The sequence below is a fragment of the Rhincodon typus genome, chromosome 23 (assembly GCF_021869965.1).
Source record: "Rhincodon typus isolate 14 chromosome 23, sRhiTyp1.1, whole genome shotgun sequence".
NCBI classification, from domain to species: domain Eukaryota; kingdom Metazoa; phylum Chordata; class Chondrichthyes; order Orectolobiformes; family Rhincodontidae; genus Rhincodon; species Rhincodon typus.
Window position 1 is genome coordinate 32,586,529 of NC_063354.1, and position 12,491 is coordinate 32,599,019.

The following is a 12,491-nucleotide window of genomic DNA, read 5'->3' on the forward strand; positions in this document are numbered from 1 at the left end:
AACACAACACAGCAAATTTGGCCTTTTTTATAATGCACCTCTTCCGCAATTGATAGCCGGTTATCAAACGTTTAGCGTTTATTAAATAAGTGTTTATTTTAATTGCATACACTGGTGGAGGTGATTCTTCCTCCAGCACTAATCTTCCAGTTTGTAGGCTGACAAGTTTGTCTTTAAACTAACGTTGTTGGAAATAGCCGCAGCGACAGGAAGCGGGTTCCCACATTCCGGTTAGGGAGCGGGACGGCTGAACTGAGCTTCCTTCACTTAATATTCACACAACGTGCTCGCCCAGAGAAGCAAAATGCTGGTTTCGTTCGGCTTGCGGCATTGTGAAAAAGTTAACAAATCTCCGCTCATTTCACTGCCCAATTGATTTATCACATATTTCCCTTCACATGGGCGCTCAGATGTGCAGGAGTTGGGTGTTGTCAGTTTTGCTCCACACTGCCTTTCGCACGCTCTTACTGCCTCTCAGAGGCTGGTATGTGCCTCCAAGTGAGCTGCAAATTCCAAAGTTCCGTCATAGGGGGTAGGGGGTCACTTTCTGACTTAACAAGTGAGACATCTTAGTAAGAAGAATATTCCTAATCCGAACATACATAAAGCGAATCTCCGTTTCAGAATTTACAGAGGGAACTTTCTGTCTAATTATGTGTAGCAGAGAAAAGGAACTTATTAGGTTTTGAAACATGATTTTTAATAAATAGCAAGTTATACATAAAATTGGACGGCAAATTAACTTTCTATGCTCGTGGTAAAATGCAATCAATTGTTAAATTGCAATCAGTCATTACAATATTAAAAATACTACATGGGGAAATCTAACGAGCGTTAAGAGAAATCGAATCGCTAGCTCGTGTACAGTTGTTACGCTAGGTTTTCGAGTTTAACGATTTATCCAGACCATTCTGTGCAGAGCTTAGGTAATTGGGAGTACAAACATCGTTACTAGGAAACAGCTGAATGAATTTCACGTTTTACATTTCACATGGAGGGTTCTGATATATATGCTTTCCATAATAAACTAACTGTGCGCAACTTATCCCAACGAAACTTGAATCGTTCAAAAATACTTTCACGCCTTCTTCACCCTCGGGGTGATGCTATTAGGCTCGCCAAAGCATTAGTCAAATAAATTCGTCACCAAGTTCAGCGGCAGGAGTGTTGCTTGCTCAGCTACGCACAACTTGTTCGCAAATTTCCAAACTTTGTGAGTTCTCCTCTTCCACCACAGCACCGGTCCCCCCAACCATTAACTTAAATTGTAAGACCCCGTTTAGCTTTCAAAGCAGGAGTTTACAAAGTTAAATCAACCCCTAACACTTCAGTTTCAAAAACTTGGTGAAAAGCCAGTGTGTTAATAAAAACACTTGGCGAGTTACAGTTTCCTACATTGAAGTTTAATGGGGGAAACGGGACGATTATGTCCGGGAATTCAAATCCATTTACATGCGATTCCTGAAATACTTGGAAAGGACGCTTAGTTACAAACTTACACAGAAAAGACAATCATGATCATTAGTGCACTGAATATTAGCGTATTGGCTGGGTTTACACAGCATTCACTGAGATACATAAATCTAGTGCTGTATAAACAAAGGGGCCAATATAAAAACAAAGTTTAAGTGTGTTAGTACTTAATAAATTTAGTAATCAGCCTTTTAATAAAAAAACTGTTTTGAAACATTGCTGGCCCATGAGTTCCCACAATTCATCCTCACAGAGGTGATTTGTTAACCAGGAGCTCGTCCTTTTGTTGTGAGTCCTGCAACATATGGTAGATCCGAGGTCGCTGATTTTTGGGTCGTTTTCCTTTTCTCAGGCGCTAATATGCGGACAAATTGAAGCACTGACTTCGTTATTTTCATGCAAATTCTAACCTCCAGGAAAAAAAACACAGCAACAACAACTAAAAAAAAGCCAACAGATGTGAAACACTCGGTTGTGCCCTTGTGAAGAAATAGTCAAACTCCGGACGAAAGGTGGTGGTGGTTCCGGGGGGAGGGAGAGAGACAGAGAAAAACAAGGCAAGTTGTAATAAAAGTGATCGTCCTTGGTGGGCTGTAAGATGAAGTTTGTACAAAATCTGGGCAAAATTAATGGCGCTTTGTGGGAGAGCGAGATGTTAACACGCAACAAGTGACAGAATGAAACAAAACTGGACACAAGCTAAATGAACCAGAAACAATCGGGTTTAAGGAACACTATCTGGTCCCGAATTTTTAGCACCCGTTGGTACAATCGGGCCCTAGAAAATGATAGCGTTTTACCGTGCCTGCCTGATGCTTTTATATTGAATTTCAGGTGAAATAGTTCCCCCCCCGCCCAATCTCTATCAATGACCCACAAACTGCAGATGCCACATTGTCGCTAAAACAAAGTTTGGAGAGGTGGCTATTATACAATTGGAGGGACACGATCTAAATTAATTCGACTTCCAGTTGCTCAGGCTGCTAACAGATAAAACACTAAGTGCATCGCCTTTGCGGAGTTAGGTGGTACTTCATACTGTGTTTTAATTATTTTTTTAAAAACTGTTTTCCATACCAAGGATCACGCATACATTCTTGTACAGTGGATTGCCACTCACGCCCAGTTTTCAGAGGGACGGAATCGTTCATTCTATGGAGAATGAGAAGTTAATTCGATTATTTTACATTAAAAAGGGAATTCATCACTAATCATTTCAGTCAAATAAAGACATATAGGTCTTCACATTCACTGCAAAAGGGCCGCCTTTATTCTAGAGTGTTTGATTTAACGATAATGTTCCCTGGAATTCGAGTTTAATCTGTGCAGCGATACGTAGTCGAAAATATGTCCTGGGGCTTTTGGGGGGAATAGAGAAAGAGAGAGGACTATCCTAACCAGGCGGCCACGAAACTCACTCAAGATAAAAGGTTCTGTGGACTTTCTAAGCTCGCGTGACCTCTCACGGTCGGACATCCCACACTGCCCACTTCAACAAGTCCCACCAAAAATACTCTGTTCTCAATAAACAATATTTAACTACTGTGCTCCAATCTGCAGTTGGGTCAAATAATGTGTATAACATAACGCATAATTACGCTTTTCAAACTTTGTGTAATGATATTGGGAGATCAAATTCAACATCGCAATTAAATATAGTTCAATATTTTAGTCAATAATTGCCCCCTTCCCTAGTGGATATCTCCCTTTGAACTGTACAACATGCAAAGCGATGAACTAGTTGGAATTACTTCCCCGTCATAATAAAAGTTGGTGGCATTGCTGTATCGGAATCATTGTAAACATCCTTTCTCTGTGCTTTATCGTACAAAGCGGTGTCTATCGCCCAGCCTCCTAATGATACGGCCCCGCGGAGAAAAACAATTGGCATCCAAGTATTATTTTGCGATCAGATAAATTGTAGGAGTGTTTCTTAAAAGAAAAGAATAGTTAATGAATTATCCCCCGATCTGCCGCTGTTGACCTTATTCTGACAGCCCGTGATGGAAAGTGAACTAGTTCTCAGCTTCAGTATTGGAGGTGCGGGCTCTCAGGTCCCGACCAAACCCCGGCCTCTGCAACTCAAACCACCTGATACTGAGACATGGGGTCAGCGGGAGAACTCCTGCCGCCGGGAAACTCCCTGAAAGGGGGAGAGCTAGTCACTGCACACTGCTCTAAATCCGGATCGTGAACATTCATCTGCGCCGAATGTGACACAAACAAATATAATGCGATTTCGGGGGAGTGTGTCTGTAGTTTATTGTCAATCCCCCTTCCCCCCGAAAAAAGAACATGCATATTGCGTTTGTGCGGGCTGTCTGGGGGAATATGGTTTCTCCACCTCCATTTGATCATTAAAACAGCCTTCTGTGTAAATTCACCATCATTTCACCAGTTTGTCGTCCTCCTCCTTCTCCCCGCGCCTGTACTCCACACACACCCCAGCCAAACGTTACAAATGCAGGCTCTTGCATTTCGTACTACCCCTTGGAGGTGGGGGTGGGGGGGAGAGTGGTGGGTGGTTTCAAGAATGGGGAGCAGAAGCTGAGACCGGGACTGACTCTCTGTCCCAGGTCCCAGTAAAGACTCGAATTCACTCCCTGGCTCCACTTCAAGCCCAGATCCCGCCCACCCTCAGCTGTGAGTGGCCGGGACCTTCGGGGAGCACGGGGAGGTTCCTCCTCATTGGCGGCTCGCCCAGAGGCAGCGAGATTGCGATTGGTCTGTTGTCCGGTCAATCATGTATCTACTCGCCCCATCCCCGAGCACGCACACACGGGAGAAACCTTTGCTACATTTGTCTCCGTGTAACTGGGAATGTATCAAAGTAGCAAGTAATGCGCCGTGACAGCACAGAGACGCTGCTGAGTGAAAATACAAAATGTACCAGCAAGTAAATGAAGCTGAAGACTGCAGCCGTAAAACTAGAAGGACATAAACAACAAACAAAAACATACAGGGAAACGAGTGGCATCCAACTGAATTCAGAAATCAGGCTTTAGATGTTAAGCAAACATATGTAAGGATCACATAAACACACACACCAATAAAATATTTCTTTTCAGCTAATACATGGCTACAGCCTAGCATGGCATTCTCTTGTGCCGGGGACTACTACACGCTATGGCACTTAGCACAGTCTTTTCGGACGCACTACCCACGAAAGTCTACCGGAAGATCGTGGTCATGTTCTGCGTGTTGCTGATGTCCCTGTACTTCTTGTATTATCTGTCGGATGTGTGCCACACCATGCCCAGACCGGTCCGTGGTTCGGAAGGCTACCTGGCCGCGGATTTTGATGAGTGGCAGTCCCTCCGCAGGAAGACGCTGCTGCACAAGCTTCAGGTGCGGGGCTACTGGAACGGCGACCTGCCCGAGAAATATTTCCGAGACCTGAGGCTACAGTTCCAGTCCTTCAATCTCAACCGGCAGACCGGCGGCGGCTCCGTGGTGGGGAACCCGCCGCCCAGCACTCTGAGCTTCAGCGGCGACGGCGTGAGGAAGCTGCCGCAGGCGATCATCATCGGCGTGAAGAAGGGAGGCACACGGGCGCTACTCGAATTCGTCCGGGTCCATCCTGACGTTCGGGCAGTGGGGGCAGAGCCCCACTTTTTCGACAGACACTACGATGAGGGACTGCGTTGGTACAGGTAAAGGATCTTGGGCCCTTCACTCCAAACTAACACACACAATGCTACGTGTACAGACAGACTAGTTTATCATTAACAGTCACTTGTTGATTCTAAGTTCCTAAACAATCTCGAGCAATTGTTTCTCAGAGTAAAAGTGTATTGTTTTAAATAAACTTAAAATGTAACATGCTACAGACTGCGGGCAGACATCTATACACAATTTATCTAGATAGATATTGATACATAATACATCTATAATGTCTGTCAGTGCATAACGTTTATTTAAACTTGTGCGAAACAACTGGTTAATCTAACTTTGATGTAGTTGTTGCTCATCTTTTTTTCTCCTCACATTCTCGTCGTCTTTTCACCTTTGTGAATCAAAACAAGCATTTACTGTTCAAATAATTCCCCTGCAGTAATGTCACCCCAGTGGCCTATGTTTTGTCAACTTTAAGAAAGCGTGTAGCCATTTGCTTTGTAATTTCTGGGCCATTAAGACCTGGGTGTGGGTGAAGAGTCAGGCTGTCGTGACAGCTTTTATTTGCAAATATTCCCACTGATCCGAGAAATTTAGCTTTGCTAAATAACTCGTCGAGACGGGGTTTGGGGAGGGTGGGGTAATGTGTAAACTCCCCCGCCACACAGATCTGTGCCATCTCAAATACTTTCATGTCTTTTCAGTGGTATATTTAAATTAGCAGTTTCCTTTCAGAGCCACAGCGAATTTACAGAGTTTAGAATGTTAGTACACAGTGGCGTGTGTAAGCCTGAGATCTTGTTGAAACTTTTCACTGAAATGCTCACGTTCAGACTACACCTACAACGCCATCAGTGGTTCTTACAGATTCTCTCCTATTTCCTTGCACATGATCTGTTAAAATGTAGATTATAGAGTCGCCCGAGTGATATTCGTACCGTGAACACAGCTAATTTTGGACGTAGGTTTTGTTTTCTCTCGGTTTATTTCCGATCTGCGATTTCAGACTTGTGGACAAAACTAAACGAGGCGGATGGGTTAGTTTTCAGAAATCTCCTGCAGACTCGGCATGTAAGAGTAATGCGTTAATTGGATTACTTGTGCTTTATAGATTTTTTTAAACAACCTGCTCAGATGTGTTTACACGCTTGCTGTCTTCATGAACAACTTCGTAGCACTTTTAACTCTTAAAATACCCCCCAAGCAAAACTTATCGAAATTGCTGCCTTCATTTTATAAAGTAGACCAGGACCGTTGTAAAGTTAAGATTTTAACCGATACAAATGATTAAGATTAGTGCAGTCGGTTGGGATGAGGTAGGTGGGGGTGTACTAGTTCTAATCGAAATAATGGAGCAAGAGGGTGTTACTTGCTAAAACTGACGCTCCTGAGTCAATGAGGGCATTTACTGAAGTGCCAAGAAGGTGCGATTGGCCCTGCCAATACTAAGCCCCTAACTCTGCTAAGACGCTTTGTTGAAGACATCATCAGCACTACCTGATCAAAAATATTGACAAATAGTTAAATGAACAAAATAATTTTCCTTGTGGAAACACCCTGTAAATGGCCCTGATCGCCATACGGAAATTGTCTCCATATGACTATGGTGAAAATTAACTGCAGTTTAGTAAATCGAAGTTCAAGATTACTTGCAATTTGGACACCTATACCAGCAGAGATATTTAAGTCGATTGTTACAATAAATTTAATTTTCCAGATGTGGTTCTCAATCCACATGAATCTGTTCGTGAAACTAACATTCTTAATTTGTTAGTGCCCAAGTATATATATTTGTGGATGTGAATGACTTATTATGCTTGATAGCTTTTGAGCTACTTAATGGAATTCATTATTAAGTTTGATCATTTTAAAACCTACTATATTTTGATATTTCCACTATTAATCAATGTTGCAAATGCCCATTTTTGCCGAGAAATATATGGGTCAATTATGAGAGTTTTTGATAATTTTCATAATTTCTTCTTCAGTATAAAGTCATTTGTCATTTTAAAACAGGAAGCCACCGCAGAAATATATTCACATGGAGACAAATGATCAATAAGTTTTTAAAAGAAGTTGCACTCCTTGTTTTCTTAAATGAGGCTCCATGTTTGGAACTACTCAAAGTTAAATCAGAGTTAGCCTTATTCTGAGATTTGGGCTGGGATTTCCAGTCATCTCTTGGCACAAATAGTATGTGTTTGGGTACAAGCACCCCATGATGATATAACCCCCTGAGGTATGCTTAAATTTTTGAAGTGAGGGTAGGAGACAGATTTGGGCAACTTTTCAACTCCAGTCAATGGCGTGTTAAGTTCCTCAAGGAGTGTGTTAATAGGGTAGGAAGGGCCTGAGGACGACCTTCAGTTTGGAAATCAATTTGGAATCCGAACAGTCTAGAGCGTAGCTGTCTGGTTTAATGCATGGAAAATGTAAATCAATTTATTGATGACACATTTTAACCACTCTGAATTTTTTTAGTTCTGGAGTGCATACAGTGGGCTATTTAGTCACTTTTATGCGCAGTAAGGCTGCAAGCCCTTCAATGTTTAATCCCTGCCCTGTAAAAAAGCAGCAGCCCCTAACATGGCTGCCATCTGCCTTTGTCAGTTGTGTTCTGTACATAGATGGTGCCCAATTGTAACACTAAGCCCCATTAATTGGGCATTGAGATGGCCTATCTCCCAATGAGGCCTTTATATTTGAAAATCCCATTGCCATTTTGACTCAGAATCAGCCCGGGGTCAGGCCCCTGAAATTATATCCCAGAAGAAAACAGCAGGAAAACTTGTCAGTGATACATACCGTCTTATCTTATGTACTTCAAAATGTAGCTCTGGTACACCTCATACATTCATTTCCAAGAATTAAAATTTTCACTAGTTTTTCCATTTGGGTTAGGAATTAGGTTACCAGTCACAGTTTAAAAATCAAGCCACTGCACTTTGTCAGGCCTGAGTTCAGTTGAATGTCATGACTAAATTAAGAGAAAGAACACTAGAGAAGAAATAGTTTAAAAAGTTTGAAATATACGTGTGCCACTGATTGTTTTCACGGCTTCTCCTTCATTTTCCTTCCAAAACCAAAATTTGGACTCTGGTATGGGTTTCAATCAGAGCACGCAGAAGTATCTCATAAAGCCCCTCCACCTTATGCATAAATGATCATTATAATAGTGAATATTGTGTGTCAAGAGAATGAAAGAAGTAGCATTTCTTCATTTAATCTTTAATCTAATTGGAATTAACGATATCACTAGATAGGGTTACAGGTTGGAAGTGCAAGAACTCTGACTCAAACCCAAGCTTACATTATTCTTTTGGAAGGGGCTTAGCAGAAGAACCAGAAAATTAGCTTCCTTAATATTTCTTCCACCTTGCTTCAAATTAAACAATTATTCTTAGATTTTAATTGTTTTTAATTAATGTATTCATTTTGAATTAATATTATTCTTCAGAAAATTTCTCCAATTATTGAGGTCAATTTATCGCAGAAAGAATAAAGTGAAAAGTTGCAGCAAACTACGTGATCATTCGACATTTCATCCAATTTCTAGAGAGAGCTGTGCAATTTTAAATATCACCACCTATTTGAGAGCTAGGTAATTGGTCTCACACAGACCTGCATCAGTCACGGTGATCTTTGCAGTTTGCAACTTGAACAGGGAAAATGAAGATCTCAACCAACAGTTGTTGGTTTAGGAGTAGGTTCAAAGGCATGATTGAGCAAATAGCATCCTTCTGTGCTGTGAGTTTCTTTAATTCTATGGAGAGGCGATATTTCATTTTTTAAAAATTCTATATGATGTATTAAATTCTTATGTTAATACACACTTGCTGTCTATAAAATATCACTTTCTGATGATAAGCTCTATATCAATATTTTCCATTGTAAATTTCTATGCACATGTGCAATGATTTCTATTATATATCTTTGTCATACTGTAATTGCACCCTGTTGTTAGCAATGGTACTGTAGCATCTCGGCTTTATGATCTTTTGCTCTAACTACTTTGTAAACCACTAAATTTAACTATAAATAATATAAAGACAATTAAATCTATACAAGGATAACATGTGTGACTTTGAAATGATTGAATAAGAGCTTTACATTCTGCTTCTGTTATTCCCTTGCCCACCAATCTTGATTCAGCTGAAGATTGCACTTGATAATAATACCCCGTACAACACCATGGAAATTCCACTAACGCTTCTAAGAAAAATTGCATTGGGTACATTCTTCCAGCGCATTGGCCTTACTTCCAATTATCATGATTTTTCTTCAATCTTTTCAACTCATAAATTGTATTGTCAGTGTTTTCGATAAAAATTTAGCTGTTACATTATAATCACAGGTTTTGACCTCAAGATTGCTCTGTGAAGTAAGTTTCCGATATCTTTTTCCTATCCATGTCCTTCATGTATGCATAAAAACTGAATCAACTTACTGTGACCAATGACAAGGGCAATTTACATATATATTCAATAACCCCAGGATTATTGAGGGCTATGCTCTTTCCTATTAAAATGCAATTTTGTGCAACAAACATACAATAGATAACGAGTTGTATTTCAGTTTTATTTTACCTATTTTAATCTTACAGGTAATTTGCTCCTTCTTGTTGGGCTCTCTTTAAACCTCGACCTGTTCTGTAAATGAGGAGAATGCCTATAAAACATATGCCAAAGTTCTGCCAATGGTGTTTTTGAGTCAGTCACTAAGAGTTGTATGAAAATATCATGATTTAGCTACAAGTCATCCTTCCCTTCCTTAAAAGGAAGATTCTGGTATCTCCATCATGTTGGTAAATGGATACTGGACATTTGCTTCACAAGGGGTTATGGTCATAAGTCCACAGACATCCTATGAAGTGGCCTATCATCTGGTACATGTAGTTACTACAACAATAAATCTGATGTTTTCTAATAAATAGTTACTCATCAGATGACATACAGAAGCAGCATGCAATAGACGGGACCAAGCAATCTACATCCAAGGATCAGATCTAAACTATTTAGTCTTCCCATGTCCAGTCGTGAATGGTGGTGGACAATTAATCAAATAACAGGAGGAGGGAACACCATTAATATTCATATCCTTAATGATGGGAGAGAGACCAGTAAAGGACAAGGCTGATGCATTTGCATCCATCTTCAGCCAGAAGTACTAAGTGGATGGTCTATGTTAGCCTTCTTCAGCGGTGCCAGCATCACAGATGATGGTATTTAACCAAATCAAATCCCTTCACATGATATCAAAAAATGATTGAAGGTATTGGATATTTTAAAGAATTTGAGCCCTGTCAACATTCCAGCAATAGTACTGGAGACTTGCAGTCCAAAATTAAACATGCTTGTACCCAAGATATTCCAGTACACCCGCAATACTGGCATCTATGCGGCAATGTAGAAAATCATCCGGGTGTGCCCTGTACTCAAAAAGCAGGACAAATCCAATTGACCCAGTTGTTTCCCTGTCTGTCTACTCTTGACCATCAGCAAAGTGATAAGACCATGAGATACAGGAGCAGAATTAGGCCACTTAACCTATTGAATCTGCTGCTGACATGTTTCTTCTGCCTTTCCCCCTGTAATTCTTGGAAGAATGGAGGAGGTTGTCAAGAGTGCTATCAAGTGCCAACTTGCACGGCAAAAAGTTGCTCACTAACACTTAGCTTGGAATCTGTCAGAGGTATTCAACTCCTCACCTCATTATGACCTTGGTTCAAACATGAACAAAAGAGCTGAACTGCAGATGGGAGGTGAGAACAGTTCCTTGTTGATCAAGGCAACAACTGAATGAGTATGGCATTAAGCAACACTAGCAAAACCGGAATGAGGAGGAATACTCTCTTCTGGGTGGAGTCATAGCTGGCACAAAATAAGTTATTCAGCTGCTTCATCTCTATTAGTCTCTATAATAAGGTGTTCGCTGATAATTACACCATGTTCAGCATTATTCACTTCTCCTCAGACCCTGAAGAAGCCATATTCATATGCATCATGATGTGGACAAGAGCCAAGCTTAGGCTGATAAGTGACATGTAACATTCACACCATACAAGTGTCCAGCAATGACTATCTCTAAGAAGAGTGAATACAATTACTGGCTGTTGATGTTCAATTATCATTGCTAAATTCCCATCACAAAACTCCTGGTGGCTACCATTGACCGGAAACTGAAGTGGACCAGCCATTTAAATACTGTGACAACAAGAGTAAGTCAGACGCTCATAACTCAATGCTGAAAAACTCAGCTCCTGACTCTTCAACTGCTGTGCACCATCTACAAGGTACACGCCAGGAGTGTGACAGAAACTCTCCATTTGCCTGGATGGCTGCATCTCCAACAATGCTCAAGATGTTTGGCACCATTAAAGATAAAGGAGCTTGATTGGCACCCCGTCCACCACAATTTCACATTCACAACCTCCATCATTGTGGCAGCAGTCTGTCCTACCTACAGGATGCCATGGAGTAACTTACCAAGGCTATTCGACAACATCTTACAAACCAGTGACCTTTACCACCTGGAAGGACAAGGCCAGCAGATGTACAGGAACAAGTTCCCCTCCTGCCTGCCCTGACTTGGAACTACATTGCTGTTTTGTCGCTGTCACTGGGAAAATTCCTGGAATTCCCTCCTTAACAGCACTATGGTTATACCTAAATGCCAAAGACAGCAGCAGTTTAAGAAGACAGCTCATCACCCACTTTCAAGAATAAATGAAAAAAAACTTGAGTTAGCACCCGTCATCCTTTGCAGGAATCTTGCCCATTTTAAATAGATGAATGAGGGGCTGCTTGTTTTGCAAGCAAATAGAATGGGATACAGTTTTACCTCTATGTCATGGTTACATGATGCTGATTCACTGCTTCAGTGGATGAGTGCTGAACAAAAAGAATGGTTTACAGTCTAGTTTGATATTGTCTCACGAGTAATGTCAGACCTAGTTTTGACTTTTATAACCAATTGTGCATTCGGTGTATAATGTCAGTATTGAAGGGATCTATATGGAGGCATTGGTATTGTATTGCACTCATGTGTTCTGAAGCCAGTTGACGCTGTCTCCTCAAAAGTGGAAATTGCTTGATGAAAGAAGCTTTTCCAGTTGGGTTCTCCTGAGGTTGTGATTCCCATATATTGGGATTCAGTTCGCAAGTTCGGAATTTGGACTTTAGACTGTGTTTAGGCCTAGGTTTGTGATGGCTTATGATGTGGGTGTAGAGTACAGCTTTTAGTATGAGGGAATTCTCCATGTGAGCCATGTGACTGACCCAACAGAGTTGAATTCTGATGATGAGATAGTAGGAACTGCAGATGCTGGAGAATCTGAGATAACAAGGTGTAGAGCTGGATGAACACAGCAGGCTAAGCAGCATCAGAGGAGCAGGAAGGCTGAC

At 41.2% G+C, this 12,491-nt stretch overlaps 1 protein-coding gene across 1 annotated transcript in view; it reads left to right on the forward strand.

Annotated features, from left to right (window-relative positions):
* Positions 1-4,268: 4,268 nt before the first annotated feature.
* The window catches only part of LOC109912538 (heparan sulfate glucosamine 3-O-sulfotransferase 3A1-like), a 39,640-nt gene continuing 31,417 nt past the window's right edge, over positions 4,269-12,491 (forward strand). The window contains exon 1 of the mRNA XM_048610955.1: positions 4,269-5,126. Coding sequence (XP_048466912.1) covers positions 4,600-5,126 — 527 coding nt within the window. The 5' untranslated portion in view covers positions 4,269-4,599. The remainder of the gene's footprint in view (positions 5,127-12,491) is intronic.